We start from the raw sequence: 19,295 nt of genomic DNA, 5'->3' as shown, positions 1-19,295 counted from the left end.
GCGGAAGGGGAAGGGAAGGAAGGGGAAGGGGAGGGAGCGGCGGCGGAAGCGGCCGCTGGCGGGGATGGAGCTGGGAGGTGGCCGGAGCCGGTAAGCGCTGGGCTGGGCAGGGCTAGCTTTTGCCCTTCGGCCGCTGTCCCGCCCGTGCCAGGCCGCGCCGCGTTCCCCCGCCCGAGGCTGTGGGTCCGTTTTCCCCGGCACCGGCCGCTCGCTCGCCCTGTCCCCGGGCAGAGCCGGCCCCAGCGAGGCAGATCCTCCCTCTGTCCCCTTCTGCGGCACGTCGAGCCCGGCTCCAGTCGGGCGAGGCTGAGGGGAACTTAGCCATAAATAGCGGCTGTGGCGGAGGGGTTCCCCTGCTCGGGAGCGGCTCCCCGTGCCCACCGGCCCCGTGAGGAGACACGCTCCTGATGGATGAGAGGCAGTTCACTCTCAAAGTAATTGCAGGATGCCGTGGTGGGAGATGCACACAGAGAAAGCAAATTGATGTGCTTTATTTTAAAGCCTGGTCAAAACATGATAAGCATTAATAGAGAAAAAGCACAATATAATAGCCCTTCCATGTAATACAGCAGAAGGCAGGGAATCACGGAGTTAAACAGGATAAATTAAAATGCGGAACCCTTATCGTTCGTGAGATTTGAGAATGGGATGACCACTATCTGGTTATGCTTAACAGAAGGTGGTTTTCCTACTTCATTCCTTAGAATAGGAAGGTTTTCTTCCTTCATTCCTAGTTAGAAGAATAGAAATTGTTTATCCTAATAGTAGAAGTTGTCATGTTTACAAGTGCACAGCGGAGCATTATATCCTTGTTACAAAAAACAAAAAACAAAAAAAAAAGGAAGTATGGAATTCAATGTAAATGTGTTGTGTTCAGATGTGAATTGTCTTTTCAACCTGTTTAGAGGGGATTTCTTCATTTAGATATTACATTGTATTAAAAACAATACCATGCTAATGTGTCTAATTAATCAGATCCACAGTGGAAATGTATGTAGCTAGAACAGCAACAAATATCTCAAATAATACTAGTACTATGTTCTCCCTTTTGAGTTAGAGGATGAAGAATCTGAGGTTTTCCTCTATAAATGCTACTGATTTTGTACATGCAATATGGTTTTTGCGTTAGAATCTAATTATTGTGGAAGTTGTTTAAATTGGGGTGCATTTTTTTGTGGTTATGGAGCTCAGTTTATTGGCAGCACCGTTGGATTTCTGTGGATGCTCTTTTTTGTAAGCAAGGCTCTGTTAAAATCAGTATTTCATATCTATACTGCTGTGTATCTTGCTGAGTGATACTGTGACTCATCTTTAACCAGAAAAATATCATTAGCAACCAAATTGCAGGTCTAAACTGAAGTCTGTTTCATTTGAAAGCTAAAATAAATGGCAGAAATGTTCTTAATATTTTAAATCAATTTTGCAATTCAGTATTCACCTTAGCATTTTATTTCATTGCAGGTAATTTAAGTGAATTTCTAGCATGGATACTGTTGCTAGCCATAGCTGTCATCTTCTCCAGCAGCTACATGAACAGCGCATTCAGGGGCTTCTCTGTGACTGCATGCTGGTGGTGAAGGGTGTCTGCTTCAAAGCACACAAAAATGTATTAGCTGCTTTCAGTCAATATTTCAGGTATGTGATAGAAAATTATTTTCTTTAAAATGTTAACTAAATGCTGTTGGCTGAGGTTTTCTCTGAGAAGGGAAAAGAGAAGTTCTGTTGGTCACAGACTGAGTAACTCTTGGGAGTATAAGGAGAAAAGGGAAATTGTGCAGAGATAAAGCTGTGTCAAGTATTCATAGTATGCTCTTTGATTTTGACTTTTTTTTTTATTTACTTGCTTATTGTGCTTCATATAATGAAACATGGACCTGCATTCACTATTTCACCAGAAAAATATAACTGCTTACAAGGAACATAGCGGAGTATATGAACAGAGCCAGATAAGGGATATAATTGATAAAACATTATCCATTTCCAAATAATGAGACTTGTTTCATCAATTATATTCTAAATAAAATGTGACTTTTTAGGTTATTAGTAAATCTCTGCTAATTCAGATTCTCAGAGACAACAGCTGTGTTTTAAAGTATACAGGTTACACCATTACACCACATCACTACATTCTTCCCCTTCTGTGCTGCCCTCAATTGTGCCCTCGAATTTTGGAGGGTGCTGGATCTCCCAACTTAGTGTTTTATATTAGTCATGAGTAAGCTGTTAGATTGGGCAGTTTTTAGACCTTGTTTTTTGAAACATTTCTAAAGCTTGACTGCTAATTCATTTGTAAGAAACCTATTTTTATGTTATGACCAGGAAAAAAAGGTAAGAGGTTCCTTTTTCTGCTCTAGTGGTGTACTGCTGATGAAGTGCAATTATGCTCAAAGACCAAATTTTTAAATAGTTAAAAGGAGCTAAGAGCTCAACTCCTCTTAAAATTCAACAGGATATAAGTGGCTAATTAATTTAGGCTCTCAACCCAGATCTATTCATTATAGTTTTGGTTTTAACTTAGATAGGATGGTCTAGATTTATGAAAGAACTTGGATGTGGACACTGGCTTCAGAGTATTCCCTGCATTTCTAAAGTTTCAGCATAGACTCACATTTTCTTAAGATTTAGAGGTCGTTGATATGCCCACCTTTAAACAAAACCAAATTTGAGATTTAGCCCACAAAGAGGAACCATCAAGTTTGGGGCATTTTTTAGTGTAGGAAGGTAGCTACCTAAGAGTGACCTGATCCCGTTTATATGTCACTATTTACTGTGGGAGTATCAGGATTTTAATGGGCAGGTATAAAGTTCTTGGCTGAGAGGGAGTATGAACCCACTTAATCTAGGACTGCTTGTGCATGTGAAGAGCTGCATGTCTGATGCTAAGAATACTTTATGTTGCAGTGTGTTTCTTGTTAATGGTATGTTTTGTTATTGCCCAAGTTGAAGGTTTGGTCCAAATTATCACCCTGCCCAGATCCTCCCACCCCATGTTGTCAATCTACCCTGAGTCTGCTGTCAATCCTATCTTAGGCCCACCACACTCTTGGAATTCCACTTTGGAAATCCCCTCAATTTTGACGTTTGATAAGTCCATGTGACCCAATTTCTCCCCCCTACCTCCTCATTGGATGATGATTTTGTGAACCCTGCCTTTTATCCTCCCCAGGATATCTCTGATTAGCTGATGCTTTGTACCCTCTCTTTGAACCGCCTCCCTATTTCAGCTGTTGCAGGCTCGCATTTTCTGTCTTTTGCCCCCAAGATTCCCCAGAGCAATAAATCCTCTGTTATCCCATGCAAAAGACCTCCCCTCTCATCCTTGTCTCCTCAGAGCACAGACTGACAGCCAAAAAGCCATAGAGCAAGTGCTCTAGTCACACCTTGGGTCATCCTGCTCCTGGGGTGTGACCCACTCCTGTCACAGGCCGAAGTGATAGAGCCAGATAAGCTCCTGGCATTAACTTCACATTAAATAGTAAGAACTTCTGTGAATTCATTCAGTTTAAGGATTCAGTGACAATTCAGTGGGTATTGGTTGCACTGCTGTTTTACGATTATGTACCTGTACTCTTTCTTATTCTTTTACTTGGTTCTTATCCAGAACCAGTAAAAAAAAAAGTATTTTTTTTGATATGAGAGAATAATTGAAAATAATGCCATCTTCTTGTTTAATATTGCCATCCTCTTGTTGTATTTGTGGAGAAAGAACTAATGCTAAGAACTTTGGTAGGCTTACTGATGGAGTTCCATGGACAAACTCAGTTGCCAGAGAAGAGTTTAGCTGATTTTGAGGTCTGTCTTCTCCATTTTGCTAGAAAATTCCTTATGTTCTGTTTGATTTGCCACGATGAAAGGAGAAAAACCATTCTGAGTCAACCAGTTCTGCAAATTGTCCATAAATACACCACTGCACCTAATATGTGAAGAACAGTGGATAAGAACCACAAGCATAGGATGTTATTTGAAAACATAGAGAAATACAGAATTAATTAGATAGAAGATAAGTTCGATAAAGAAAAAGTTAGATAAAGGATCATTTACTTTGATTTATACTTCAAGTGCACTAATGTAGGACTAATATATAAGACAAGTAATTGAGCAGTTTTGAGAAATTCATCTTCAAAAACACAGCAATATAGGTAAAGCTTTAGAGTACAAACTTGTTTCATACCAAGCAGCTTATTTGAGATGCATGTATGTTTTTCTTATTGAAGTGTTTGGGAATTATTTGTGTTTATATTTGAATATTTGCCTTATTTTATCAGGACCCTTTTCCAGAATTCTTCAGGCCAGAAGAATGATGTGTTTCACTTGGACATTAAAAATGTAGGTGGCATAGGCCAGATCCTGGACTTCATGTATACCTCCCACCTGGATCTTAGTCAGGACAATGTACAAGCTATGCTGGACATTGCACAGTGCCTCCAAGTGCAAAATGTGCTGAACATTTGCCACACATTTTTAAAGTCTTCCACAGCTGTGGAGCAGGCAGCCAGCATGCCGTGTAATAGTGTATTTTCACTGCAGAATGCTTTGGGTTCAGATACCGGCTGTGCCGGTGACAGCTATGGGACAAACCTATTGCCTGAGTGCTCAGCTGACACACAAACTAACAAAGTCTTGGCTGAGCACCACCCACATGCATCACAGTCTGTTAATCTGCACACCCCATCAGGTGATGGACAGAAACCACCACAAGATTCCTTAGATGGCAACTGCACAGAGCTTCCATTTAAACAACCAAGTTACTACTATAAACTACGCAACTTTTACAGCAAACAGTTCTATAAACAAAACGCTTGCTCTGATCACGAGAGAGGAGCAGAACCATCCTTTTCTTACAACACATCCACAGAAATAAACACAGTGGAGAATAATTCTTGCACTGTCAATCACTCTGAGTGTATTCTGGAAACCACTGATCATTTACCATCAAACTTTCTGGTTCAGTCTGCAAGTGAAGCTGCTCCAGACCAAAATGCAGAGAGCACAGTTCTGCAGCCCACCAGACAAATGCGGCTGAAAAAGGCAATACATCTCAAAAAGCTAAATTTTCTAAGATCTCAGAAATCTGCAGAGCAGCCGCCTGAGCCCCAAAGAGATGACAGTAGAGTGACAGAAGTAGTTGAACCTGTAAATGAAAGTATCACAGACATAACACACGTTAGAGTTACTGATGAAAAAGAAGCTGAAGATTTAGTGAATTCAGAGCATTTTGAACAAACTGTTGAAGTGGAAAGATCTCAAGGTCCTTTGGAACAGGAAGGACAATCACAGACTCTTCAGTCACAGAAACAATATACTTGTGAGTTATGTGGGAAGGCTTTCAAACATCCAAGCAATTTGGAGCTACATAAAAGGTCTCATACAGGTACAGTTATCAGTTACTTGGTCTGCAGGCCAAATATTTCAATTACAGAGAATATCTTGCAGTGTCTCTTCATTCAGAGATGCTGTTTAAGGGTCTACTTTCAAAAGGCTGTGGTTTGTTTTGTTTTTTTAATGGATAATCATACAGGAATAAAGAACTATAATACCGAGTTTTGCTGGGAGTTGTAGAAAAGATTTCTCCTATGTATTTGGGGATTTGGGTGCTTTTTCAAAGAAAAGTGTGTGAATTCGATGAAAATGACATTTCAATGAAAATTTTGGTGTTTTCCTGCATTTCAATGAGTCATTTCTAGTCAGTTTGTCAGGTGGGCTGGATGTTTGAGCCAGATGACAATAAAAGGTGTAAATGAATAAATGGTACTATAAGTATACTGGAATACCTCTGTTCTCTCTGGTCATATATTCATTGTAAGATACAAGTGATTTGGGCTTGGAAGTAATTTTTTTAGCCTGTAGAAATATGCCTTATAGCAACTTTAATTGTGTTTACCTTGAGAGTAAGGCTCCTTCAGGCTGCAGAGTAAATGAGAACTTTGAATTAATGTACTTGCTTTAAAAGTTCACAGGTAATATTTTTAAACCTAATATAGATTTATTTTTAAGTATATTTTTATTGTAATGAAAAACAAGACCTAGTTTAACTTCAAATGAATTAATTTGTCTGTTCAATTTAACCAGCATTATTAGATATGCTTCTTTAGAAGAGTGTTTAAGAATTACCTTGTCTAGGCAAGGTAAAAAAATTGATTTGAAGTCCTTGAGAAGATATAATTCCTGGTTAAGCTGTTGAATATTTTTTGTTTTTCTTTTTCCTTGTATTAAATATACAAATGCATCTCTCTCAATCTTGTCAAATAAACATCACTTTGGAAATGATCATACACGTATTGGTAATTTGACACATATTAGTAATTAGACACTAAATATGAAACTCAGACATTAATTTATTTTAACTGATCCTTAGAATTAAAAATTTATTTTTCTATTTTACTCATAGAAAAATCTTCCCAGAATCTGGTAATATGAACATGTTGCATTAGCTTCCTGAAGTTTTCAGTTGTTAGCTATAACTGCTTCTGTATGTTCATGTTTCTAAAATTTTTTTTTAATTTGTTCCTCTGTGAAAGAGTAGCATATGCCTCTTACCTAGAGCCTCTTTTTTTCTTGTATTTTTTGAATCTTATCTGATTTGAGCTGGTATCATCAGGTATATTTTAATACCCTAGATTTTCAGGAAAATACATGATCAGATAGAAGACAAGAGCATCTAGAAAAGTTCCAGCTAAAGGAGAGACTGCAGTAACATCAGTTTGTGCTAGAGAGACCCCAGGATTCAGGAATTCTCTAATGCTTTTTGTTGCTGCTGGATACGAATAGATCACACGGACACAGCTCGAGGTGTGGTGAAAGAAAGAGCAGAGTTTATTTTTCCTCCCAGGATTTTTAGGTTTCTGACCACGGCCAGGGATTGGATGGTCAGGATAACACTTTCTCACTGCACTGGCCATGAGAGATATCCATCACAAGACATGTAACAGAAAGAATGTACACATATCTATGTTTACAGTTACTGTCCTGGGAAAGTCTTTGAAAACTATGTCAGCAAGATCAGAAGCTGAGTTTTCAGGGCAACACTTTTCACACACCATCTTCTTCCAGTAGTTTTCAAAAACTCCAGATTTGAGTGCTAGTTAATAAAGCACTAGCATTCTTCTATGGATGACAAAAGTACAAGAGCCCAAGTTAAACAAATAATAAGCACATCAATGGATGGAAAAACTGAGGCAAGGATATGAGTAGAAATGCCTGTTTGCTTCCCTGTTATTTTTGGGAATTATTCCCTGTTATTTCCCTTTTATTAATGTTAATTTATTTTTAAATACCCAGGTAGTGCAAAAAGAGTGTTTGGAAAATTGCAGTGGATAGTGAGTAGGATGTTGATACTGGAAAGAGCTGTAGCAGAAGGTACAGGGCACCTCTGTGTTGTTACTGTCAGGTACACTGGTAGTAGGTAATGTAAGTGTATGCTAAAAGCCATTTCTGTTCATCTGCCTCTTCAGAAAGCATAACAGATTATTAGCTAATCCATTTTATTAAAAAACACTAGTTTTCTTGAGCTAAGCAAAAGGGTTAGCAGGCATTTTAAGTATTACAGTGCTCACTGAAAGCCCTCCCAATATGACTTTGCTGAAGAGATGGAAGAAATGGACATGTCACACTGGCAAACCTGTTTTTAACCCAAAAATGACAATTCTTACACCACAAGTGCTGAGGTGGTCCAGTTGTCAAGAAAAAGCATGTGTGAAATTCTCTGTCCCTGCACACTAGGAACTGCTAAAGAATTTGCAGGTTAGCATGGGTGCACTGATGAGTTTTCTATATGAAGGCAGCCAAACTGTTCAACAGCCATTGTCCTGGCATGTCTGGCTGTTTGAGTTGTATTGCTTGTGGACATTTAAAGGAATCTCTAAACAGAGCGTACTGCACTGACTTAGGGTGATTTTGACTGAATGTTATAATTTGTTCTTTATTATTATATTGACTTGTCTGAAAAAAATGAAGCAAGTCTGCACTTGTGCAGGAACATCCAGTGGTTTTGTTGGGGTATTTTATGTATTTTCAGGGAACATCTCAAAAGAGCAACCCAAAACAAACTCGGACCAATGGAAAAAACTCTTGGCAGGATGGAATGCAACAGGAAGGGAGTAGCCCTGCCATGTAATACATTGCTGATCCTCAACCTTTTCATTCCGAGGTTTGCTTGAGCAACTTCCAGCATTCCTTGCCTTAGTGAGTTTAGCTCCTCGCCTTTGCCATCTCATCAGGAGCACCACTTCTGCCTTCATGCCTTTCTCCTCAGGAGCTGACATGACACTGCTTTGATCACTGTTGTGATCACTGTGATTTATCTTCACCTCTTCTTGCAGAATGTTGAACAAGAAAGGATGCAAGAGAATATAGAAAGGACAAGGCAGCACAGGGGTTCAAAAGTGAAGTCCCCTGGGTTACACACTGTCTGAATTGTATTCAGTTACTACTTTTCTCCAGTTTTTCTGTATTGCTATTGATCCAGCCATGGGTCCCACTATTGTGTACTTTATCTTCTTGCAGGGTGTTGAACAAGAGGGATACAATCCTGGTACTCCCAGATGAGGTTTTTGGTTTGGAATTTATTGACAGTTGTAGAATCATAGAGTAATTTAGATTGGCATGGATCTCCTCAGGTAATCAGCTCCTGTTTCCTGCTCAAGGCACATCAAATTAGATTGGGTTGTTTTGCTCGTGATGATGCGTAGTGAAAATTTTGGACATCTCCAGAGACAGAGTTTCCACAACCTCTTCAGACAATCACTCCCAGCATCTGACCACCCTCATGGGGTAAAAGATTATTTTTATGTATCTGATTGGAATTTGTCGTGATCCAATTGCGTCTGTCACCTCTTGTCCTAAGACTGTGTACCAGGAACAACCTGCTTGCATCTGCCTTCTCAAGCCTTAGGCAGCAATGAGATTTCCTGTTTGCCTTCTTTTCTTAAGATAGGTATCCAGATACGGTCTCACCAGTGATAGGCAAAGAATAGTCTTCAGCTTATTAGTTCAGGTAGTGAGGCTAATTGCTTCTGAGCAATAGATTACTTGATAAGCCCACTGATCTGGAATTCTATGCAAGTGCAAAATCGTTCTCTAAAAAGGAATTTGATGGTTTTTTTTAAAAAAAACCCCGTTTGTTTTACCTTTGTCTTTGGGGGAAAACTCCAATTCATTACATCAGTACAGTTAGAATGAGGCTGCATGCAGCCTACAATAATAGTTTGGAGCAATTTGAGCCTCCAATTCCTCACCTCTCCCTCTAGTCATTTCAGAGTGGATTCCTGTTCAAATACTATTCTCTAGGTCTCCAGTAACTTTTTTTATAGGTAATTTCTGCAAAAATTGCTTACTAGTGTTTTTTGTCCTCCATTTCCTATTATCTTGATGCTTTTACGGCTTTCTGAATCCTTTCAAGTTGCTACAGATCTGGCTCCCTGTAGGTTTCATTTATATTTGTGTTATCAGTATCAGAATTTTTGGTGTTTTGCAAGTTTAAAGCCATAATGAAATCAAGCCTCAGTGCTCTTTATAGTTGAGTGACTTCATAGTTGATTTACTGGTTTCATTATTTTTGTCTTTAATTGAAGGAAAGCTTTTTTAAAACTACCAGATTTCCATTCTTTATTAAGTAGACAAAGTAGATAAAGCCGCAAGCTGTCAGACAAATTGCAAGGTTGCAATCTGTGAAATAACATAACTGTATGTTTCCTCTGTGTTTTAAAATCTAAAGAGAATTGCATTTAGTCCTTGATCCTAAAAAATGTTGGAAGAACTTCATCTGGAAAATGGAATTCCCACACCTGGATATGGTAGATACGTTGCTTGTAACACTTCCAAGGACGGAGGAAAAAATTGATGTAGAGAATACTTAATGGAAGAGAAGCCAAGAGGTATTCTGTAAAGTCAGGAAAATTAAAATTAAAGAAGTAAATAAAAATCTTTAGACAGATTATTTAATCATGACCAAGATGAAACACAGTGCAATGTTGTAAGATCTCTTTTTCCTTTTAGAAATATTCTGTTTTCAGAATCACATGGATTTACACTAGTTTTGTTGCCCTGCACATATGGGACAGATTATAAATGTCCTTTAAATGTGCAGTTAGACTCATGAAAGATGATAAGTGTGTGCCATTGAATCAATGGTATTTGACCATCATTTTTGTTTTCAAAATTCTAAAAGATGCGCATAAAATTTTATCAACAGTGTAGGAAACCAAGAACTAAGGTGGGGGAATTAAGAAACACCTTTATGAAATACTGTAGAGGAAAAAAATTATTACAAAAACTTATTTGTCTTAACAGCAAGAGAATTCAAGTGTACAGTCACATTCTAGACTGAGAGTCAGGTTGTTCTGGAAAGCTAAAGTGGGCTCACCAGTTTTTACTAAAGCAGCCAATCTGTTTTCGGAGATTCAAGGATAACAGTTTTACATGTATAAATTCAGAATTTTGGAGCAAAATGCTTAGGCAATCTTCAGGTACTTCTGTCTATATAGGATGAGAATTTGAAGGCAAATACATATTTTCTGGAAGTGAATGGATATATGCTGAGCAGAGATGTATGGTAGACATTAAAATCAGAAAACACAATTCTTCCAAATCAGCTTCCCTTCATTCCTCCTCCTTTATAAGAATGTGTCTCTGTGCAAGTGAAAAAACAGGTGCCCTTCCCATCACTGTTGTTGTTGGGCCTTGTCATCTATTCTGTTCCTCCTGGTGATATGATACTCCTTTCATTTCAAATCAAAAATATTTTCAAAAGATTAAAACCTGCACCAATCCATATCAAAACTCTTCCACTTGTTTTGAAGGATAAATTCTGAACAAGTCTGCTTTAGAAACTTAGTGGTAAAAGCTGTATTTACCTCTTGAATTTCCCCTTAAATACATGGGTAAGTGTCCTTCCGGGGATATTTTTTGCTCTTACATGTTTTAAAAGGAAATGTACCAATTTATTTCTGTTCCACCGCAACTATTAGAAGTTCTATGTTCTGTTTCTTCTTTTAGGTGAGAAACCTTTTGAATGTAACATTTGTGGGAAACACTTTTCACAGGTGGGAATATTTTATATATTATGGTACTTTGACTTGAAATGCATCTGTGTTGATTCTAAAAATCATGTGTTTAAGATTAGATTTATTTTTTTTTTGTTCAAAGACAGAATTCACTTTAGGGATAAATTATTAAAATGTCTTGTTTCAAAATAACACATTGAATGTTTTAGATTTCTTTGATGCATTCCATGTCTTTGATTCTGTCTGATTTCAGTAGATGTGTTATGTACTTTACCTTCAAATGAGTGTTTAAGTGTACAGAGCCACAGCTATATTTGAAATACAAAGAACATTCATTTCCAAACTGTTCTTTTGCTTTATGCTTAGAGGTATGTTGTGACTAGCATTTTTACAATGTCTGAAAAAAGTGGAGGTGCAAATTTTATATAATGTTGTATTCACAATACAGTTTCATCTTCCTAAATGGCATAAATTATTAAGTAGATTTGAGTCAGATAAAAAGAATGTGTATCCGTATAACTGGGCTCAGTTTCTTTCAGTGAGAATACCACCACATCTCTGAAGTGACAATACTCAACTATGATTTAAAAAAGCTTCTGGTGAAATTCTCTACTTACATACAGGGCCTAAGCTTTAGCTGCTTTATTTGCCCTCCAGTGTTTACTTCCTCTTCTGGGTACAACGATTAATTTGTATTTCTACAAATTTCACGCCTAGTTGTCTCACATTTCCAAAATGTCTGTTTACTTTCTGATTTCGTGGTTGAGATGTGCACGTGTAAGTAGAGCAGACAGTAAACAGGTGCATATTTTTATACTAAGATTACATAATTATTGTCAAATAGCTTTGGCATTTCTTATAGGTCCTGGTTTAAGTATTGGAGCTATGTGCTTTTTACCTACCCACCCACCACTGGTTGTGCTGCTCTTCATTTTCACAGCCCACCAGTGGGCCTTGTTTGACCCATGAATCTGATGCCTTTGTGTCCTCCACCTTGTTGCTAAATATGAATATAAGAATGCATCCAATGAAGAATACTGTTTCATAGTGCTTATTGGGCAATTTTCAGCAAAACTGGGCATGCTTTTTAGGCAAAGAAGAGCATTTTCATTCATTTTGATGGCTGAACTTCTAGTTACTAAAAGAAAAACATGGATATTTCAAATTCTGTTAGTAGTACTTTTGGCAAATAAAGTTGGATTCTATACTACTACAGTGGAGGAAGAGTGTCACACAGAGTGTATGACAGGCATGACAGACTCCTCATGCAATATTCTTTGTTTGTCTTTAATTACAGAAACAAACAAAACCTGTGACAAAACTGGAAATTTCTGCCTTTTAATGAAACCCTCCCAAACAGCTTCCCTTCCCTCCATGTTACCTCACTGGCCTGGAGGTGTAGGTAGATACATGTTCACAGGCAATTCCTACACATCCAGCATAGCGCCAGAGCTTTCAGCCTCTGTGCTACAGTTCTTTATCTGCTCATAAAGGGGTCTTGCATATTGCTGGGGTACGTGCTTTTGAATCCTGCAAATAAGTGAGATTCCACTCACCAGAAACTAAGATGCAAGGATAATTACTATCTACTTTTTGCTTAAAATACCATCTCCGATCTTGTCCTTTATCTTCTCTGTCTGCAAGCACAGAAATAGAAACACTTTTCTTATTTAAGCCTTCATGTTCTGTACTTTTGAGACAGTGCAGCTGTTGGGCCTGGTGGGTTGTCTGCTCCTGCTGAATGTAGCTGATGTGCTGTGTGTTGGAATGTGGAGCAGAGAATGAAAGAAGTAGGGGAAAATGTTGAGGGAACTCATAGTTGGGAATAAAGAGCCATAAATTTTTTTGAGGAAAACATTCCTTTACTTCCAAGCCTGCATCTTCCCTTACTGCTTGTACACAGCTTGTTGTGATGTGAACCCTCTCTGGCTGGTGATCCAGGATATTGTGTTTTACCTTCTCCTGCAGAGATTCTTTCAGGGGCCCACAGCATCAGTTGCTTCACCTTGGAAGCTTGCCGCTTACAAAAGGACTAAGTCTGGTGTATCTCTCTGGTCTCCAAATTTGTGAGGAGGTCTGGGCAACCATTTAGAGGATTCTTCTGAGCTTTTTTTTTTTCTTGCACTGAAATGCGAGCAGAAGTCGCCTTAGGTTTTTTTTTCATTGGGGTGGCATGTGATGCTTTAACCAAGCATCACATTGTTGTGTGCTAGCTTTAAAGCTTAAGAAAGGATACAAGCTAATGATGTTTTTACCGTGTTTTGTCTTAGCACGGTTAGTAACAAGCTTAGCCCTCATTAGAAGGAAAGGACATAGGCTTGTAACAAAGAAACAGATCTACTTGCAGCTTTCTGCAAAATGTCTTTATTCTTACTTAATATATACCTATATTAATATATATTATTAATATATTCCTAATATGCCTTTGAGGGAACTATTTCAAGATAGTTGGCTGCTCTTCAAATTCATTCTCTGTCTTTATCTGGAATAACTTTCAAGTGCCCATGAAAGGGTTTGTTTGTGACATGGATAGAAGTAAAGGTTCTGTCTTTTTCTTTATATGTTTTTCTAAAACGCACTGTGGCATAAAATCCCTTGTCTTTGAAAAGCAAAAATTGTTCCATGGTTTTCTTCTTCTTCCCCAGAAATAAGTAGCTAATGCCTCTCTTTAAGTGGATTTCAGTATTAGAAAGTTTGGCCTTAGAGAACAGCTGTTCAGTCACACTGTTGTCTGAAAAAAATTTCCAGGGGTTGAAGAAAGCTCTTTCAGGGTTCAAACATTGATCCATTCGATGCTGTCCTCTGTGTGTGTGTGTGTGTGTGTGTGTCTGCAATACTTGAGTTCTGGTACATGATAAGATCTGATTACAGTGATAGATCATAACAGGTAATTTATTATCTAAATGAGCCAGAAGGAATTCGTCTGGGTCTTATTTTTGTTATCTTACTGTGACTGATGAGGACATGATAATCTTGGCATCCCTAATTTTCTTTCTCAATTTAAAGGACTTGATGTTTCCTTAGCCAAATCAAAACCAGGCAGTTAACAATCAAAAAGGTTTAAAAACTAACTGTGGAAGTGTGCACAATGTATGGAACATCTGCAGCTCTTCCACAGGGTGTGTCTTGTTTGAGAACTGGACTCAGTGGAGTAGCCATTCACGAGGACCAAGTATTTTCTGTACTTCCTCTTCTGATTTATTTTCAGTATGAGTAAATAATTTCAGGTTAGGAGCATCTGAGTATTTTATGGATAGAAAAATATTTACCCTATTATTTTCTTTTTAACCACCTGATAGGTGAATTCAGACATGTATTGTTACATATGTGTAACAATATTTTATTTGTAGGACAGGGAAAGTGAAACTAACATGAACTGTATTGCTAGTAAGTTAGCAAGTTTTCATTTCACATTCTTTGCATTCTAGATAGTGTAATTTTTATTTATAATTGGATCTGCTTTCAATTATAGGTCTTTCTTTTCTCTTAGCATGTGATTTCAGGATTCTTGTTTTTATTTTTTTCCCCTATTTCTCTTCTTGTCAATGGATAATTCCATACATAAACAATTTGATGTTGAAGTGCATGGTAGTCTGTCTTTACTAGATAAGAATTCTTGAGTTCATACATGCTTTGTAGTCTTCACTGCCTTAGAAGTAGGAATAAGAAAAGCCAGTCTCATAGTTCCCATCATTGTTTTGTTGTTTTTTTTATCTGCATACAACAGACAAGCTGAATTTAAATGCCTAAATTGCTCTCCCTTCAGGCAGGTAATCTCCAGACACATTTACGACGACATTCTGGTGAGAAGCCATACATTTGTGAAATCTGTGGGAAGAGGTGAGAATTGTTCATCTTAGTAAAGTTGAAAAAATTTGTTCATGTTTTCTACTAATCTTCATGATAAACTACAGGCCAAGAGCTAAGGCAGCATGCTGCTCAATTTTGTTTAGAAGGTGTTGGGCTTAAATGTGTGCTGATGGGATTAAAATATATAAATGTTTGCAACTGACTTGCTGTGAGTAAGATAATCATGTCACCAGAGCTTGTGGTCTAAATTTTTTTGTGTATTGGTATGTAGATAAGAATAGCATTGAGTATATTTTGTTGTGTTGTATTTATTGTGTTGTATATTGTGTGTATTTTGAACAGTGTGAGTCACAATAAATCATGCAGGTTTGTACCTTTCCCTCACATTTTTTTCATTACTTGGTGGTATTTTTATTTTTTTTTTTTTTTCATTTCCTGATATCCTGAAGTATGGGAAATTTGACAAATTTAAGCAAAGCAGTAAATAATTCTGCTAGCTAATGGGTGACATAAAATACACTAATGCAGGAATAGCATAAAATACAGAATGAATTAGTAACATTAATGATAAAAATGTTTTTTGGAAGTTTTTTTCTGTTTAAAAATGTTTTCTTAGTTGCATCCATTTATCTGTGTTTTAGGTCTTAGTCTTTGTGCAGAACATCAGGCATTCATTCAAGCCAATTTCCATATGATAGTTTAGGGAAATAAGGGCCTTATGAAGACACTAATTTGGTTTCTGTGTTGTGTTGCAGATTTGCTGCTTCTGGTGATGTTCAGCGTCATATAATTATTCATTCTGGAGAAAAACCTCACCTGTGTGATATCTGTGGCAGAGGTGTGTAAGAACCAAAGTTTCTGCCTTGGGTTTTTTGACTGAAAAGTGAGGAGTCATTTTAATCTCAGAGTCTGTCACATTTTTCTAGGTTTCAGTAACTTCAGTAATTTAAAGGAGCACAAAAAGACACATACAGCAGATAAAGTATTCACCTGTGATGAATGTGGGAAGTCATTTAATATGCAACGAAAATTGGTAAAGCACAGGATAAGGCACACTGGAGAGAGACCATACAGCTGTTCAGCTTGTGGTAAGGTTCACTGTGCATTGCTTGGTTGTGCCTTTGCTTTTCAAATGATGAGTTAAAGTTCCTCTGTCAACAGAATAACAATCAAAACTGTTTTAAATTGAAGTACCATGTTGTGAAAGTCAGTCACAAAATTTTCTGTCTTGCATGCTTCACAGTCTTTCATTTTGTGTAATAAACTCCTTTATTTTTCTCATAAGTTTAAGGAGAATTCCAGTTGAAAATTAAAGAAAATAAGTCAGAGGAATCAACATTGTATGTGGTTGCTAACGTATTTGCTAAAGAGCTGCTCATAGTAACTGCTTCAGAGATAGATTTATTTTCAGAATAGTCCTTTCTGATGGAAAGTTAGGTTTCACATCACTTGGCTATTGATGAGGTCTTTTTTTTTTTTCCAATTGCATACCAAATGCATTGATTTTAACTCCATTTACCTACAGAGTCTGATAATAACAACCTTTGATTAGTTTGCTTCAGACTCTGGAATAAAATCAAAACTTGATCAGACCACCCATTTTCAAAATCTGTTAGGTATGCCATACTGACAGGAGGTCTGAAAATGGCTTTTGATCAGGTCCAGCCTGATCTCACAGGTTGCTTAGCATCCTGCACAGTATTTTTTTCTTTGCCATTATTTGCTATTTTGACAGAATTTCGTTCATGTTTTGAGGAATTAGCTTTGGAGGAGTGTGTAGCTTCATATGTTCAAATCCAACTGCAGTATGTTTTATTTGCACTGTCTTAAGGCACAAGAAAAAGCCAATATTATCAGGAGGCCTTGCATCAGAATGAGAAAATAGATACACAGGATACGAAAGTAAAAACAATCAGTTGAGCTGCTGTCATTAATCAGCTTGTTTTCATTTTGTCTTGTGACATTTGTTCATTTGTCTTTTGAATACTTTTGATTTTAGCCAAGTCATCTTATTCTGAAAAGGCAAAAATTGCACAAAGAGGATCTGATGAAGCATTAAGAAATCATTCACACTACGCACAAAATCCAGATGTATTACTCCAGTAATTTTTAATCTTACCATTACTGTTTAATGGCTGTACTGAAAAGAAATCTGTGCAGCAAAATAAACAGAATGCTGCTGAAAATTGGGACTGCAGTTTTATTGGGCAGTCATTTAATATGGTTCATTTTAGTTGGTATCTGTCCTCACAAAATAAATGAGATGAAAATCACAAGCTTACTTCTACTATTTTAAAGAATATGAGGTGTCAGATTCATGTGGCAATTCTGGAAATTAATTCTCTCTTTTTCTGCTTATTCCTGTATAGTTTGCCTTGGTTCAGCCTCAGATTCTTTTCTTAGCAATATAGTGATTGAGCTTATTAGAGTTTGTAGCTTTGAAGATAGACAAGCAGTTGAATATTTTTCTGTATTCTAGTCTTTACAGCAATAAAAAATTACAGTTCTCACACATTCTCTTGCTAGAATATAAAAAAGGACTGCTGCATTACATTAGCCTAAAGTTAACAAAAAAGTTAACTTTGTCGGCAGTTTGAGAGTAGCTCCTGGGTAATGAACAAACCTTTTCTTTCTATGATGCAGCTCTCACTGGAAGAATATATTTAGAAGCTTATCAGAATACTGTTTTTCCAGACAGACAAATTAAATTGATAGTTTAATTTTATTTTTTTTTCTCCGTGAAGATTAAGACAAACTGAGAGCACTCACAGCTTTCAAGTACTAATGGATATTTCTGTCTCTGGAGACAAAAGCTGAACCCATTCATTGGGAAACACCAGTTAGAAAACCAGATCAAGAAGAAGAAACAAGTTAATGGAATTGTAAAAATAGGTGGAACTTGTTTGAACCTGTTCTAGATAAATGGTGGGACATATGATACCTTATCGCTTGATAGTTTTTCTGTAATTAAAACATGTTTATTCTTGTGTTGAGAACAGTATCTGAATCTATCACTTGTGCCTTGTAGGGAAATGTTTCGCAGGCTCTGGTGACCTGCGGAGGCACGTGAGGACTCACACCGGGGAGAAGCCGTACACCTGTGAGACGTGTAACAAGTGCTTCACTCGCTCGGCCGTGCTGCGGCGGCACAAGAAGATGCACTGCAGAGCCTCTGAGGAGGGGCCCAGCGCACTCGAGGAATTTACTCAAGGGATTGAAACGCCCGACCTCGACAAGTCCCAGAGCTCTGACTCTTTTGGCCCAGAAATGTCAGTTACATTGTTACCGGTGTCTGTTAAATTTCCCGTTCATCCAGCTGGAAACTCCGCTGAATTTGACAGTTCCGCGGATTCTTACTGTAAGCTGCGATCAATGATCCAGCACCACGACTCGGCAAACCCGGAGAAACTCAGCGTGGATTCCGCTAAACTCCTGAAAGCCCAGGCACAGCCGGCTCCACCGCCGCCCTATGCTTACTCAGACGTCGATGTGGCCGCAGCAGAGGAGCCCCTGCAGTCGGGTGGCGTGGCCATGATCCGCTCCTCCGCGGCGGGCCTGGACGGGCACTGCAGCAGCGAGGCCCTGGGCAGCCGGGCCTCCTCTGCCGCTTACAAGAGTAACGAGGGCCCCTTCTTCTCCAGCATGACCCTCTGGGGCTTGGCGATGAAGACCTTGCAAAATGAAAACGAGTTGGAGCAATGAGGGCTCAGCTGACTGTACCAAAACTTCTTAGAGGCATTTCATGCTAACGTGGCTGCAATTGTGCTGCAGCATAGAGAGCTCACAGAAGTTTTTAAGCTGGGTAGCTTGGACACTGGCAGGAATCAAAGTGCACATTCCCAGAGCCACGTGTAGGCTGCCTTTACTTACACTGCTTCTCAGCAAAGTTTAAATGCACTGTTGGGGACCTTTGTTGTTCTGTGACTGCACTGTGTAGCTCCTGTGTTATTGCCATGATTTATGAAAATTTGCTGCCGACTAAATTTACCATTTAACTTGGAATTTTTTACATGATAATGGAGGAAAGGATGGCCAGTGTCTAAGTTCATGATATGGGTACAGTTCCAAGTATGGGTCATCAGAGCTGTGTGAGGGTGTAGATATGACAGGAGGAAAATGCTTAACCAATCCCTAGTGAACCTGAGTTTCAGTAGTGGCTTTCTTACCAGTAGGGTCATCTGTTTACACAACCTGAGTATTGTGACATTAAATTTAAATGTTAAATACTGGGCAATATTTGTGATAGTGCAAAGTAACTGTATATCTAGAAACTTTATTTTTTTACAATAAAAGGTTTTTTTTAGTATTTTATAAACTATTTTGCACAGCAGATTATTTGTACAATGAAAGCCAAGATCAAGTTGTGAATAAAGGGAAATTGTTTTACATTGCTCAGTGTATTTTGTCTTTCTGTGAAGGATTTTCAGTAACAGTTCCATCTATTCCAGGTATCTTTACAATGCTAAAGGGGATGCCATCACAAGA

At 38.1% G+C, this 19,295-nt stretch overlaps 1 protein-coding gene across 2 annotated transcripts; it reads left to right on the top strand.

Moving 5' to 3' along the window:
• The first annotated feature begins 40 nt into the window (after positions 1 to 40).
• ZBTB49 (zinc finger and BTB domain containing 49) lies at positions 41 to 19,200 on the top strand. 2 transcript variants are annotated; one of them, XM_005517841.3, is made up of 8 exons: positions 41 to 90; positions 1,462 to 1,635; positions 4,266 to 5,371; positions 10,993 to 11,039; positions 14,767 to 14,840; positions 15,566 to 15,648; positions 15,737 to 15,898; positions 17,839 to 19,200. In XM_005517841.3, exons 2-8 carry the CDS (start codon positions 1,484 to 1,486, stop codon positions 18,510 to 18,512), a joined length of 2,298 nt encoding a protein of 765 aa, XP_005517898.2. In that variant the 5' UTR covers positions 41 to 90; positions 1,462 to 1,483; the 3' UTR covers positions 18,513 to 19,200. The 2 variants fall into 2 exon arrangements, with proteins under 2 accessions (XP_005517898.2, XP_014114946.2); XM_014259471.2 differs by lacking the exon at positions 41 to 90 and adding an exon at positions 136 to 434.
• The last annotated feature ends 95 nt before the right edge of the window (positions 19,201 to 19,295 follow it).

This window comes from Pseudopodoces humilis, chromosome 6, assembly GCF_049639895.1.
Source record: "Pseudopodoces humilis isolate 2021_Gansu_Grassland_sample_001 chromosome 6, ASM4963989v1, whole genome shotgun sequence".
In the NCBI taxonomy this organism is placed as follows: domain Eukaryota; kingdom Metazoa; phylum Chordata; class Aves; order Passeriformes; family Paridae; genus Pseudopodoces; species Pseudopodoces humilis.
This window is presented reverse-complemented; position numbering and strand designations above follow the sequence as displayed.

What these genes read in the sequence shown, in the direction of transcription:
- ZBTB49 (XM_005517841.3), top strand. Translation starts at nt 1,484, where the DNA reads ATGGATACTGTTGCTAGCCATAGCTGTCATCTTCTCCAGCAGCTACAT. An exon ending in ACATAAAAGGTCTCATACAG is followed by an intron (nt 5,372 to 10,992) that starts GTACAGTTATCA and finishes TTCTTCTTTTAG; the next exon opens with GTGAGAAACCTTTTGAATGT. An exon ending in TGTGAAATCTGTGGGAAGAG is followed by an intron (nt 14,841 to 15,565) that starts GTGAGAATTGTT and finishes GTTGTGTTGCAG; the next exon opens with ATTTGCTGCTTCTGGTGATG.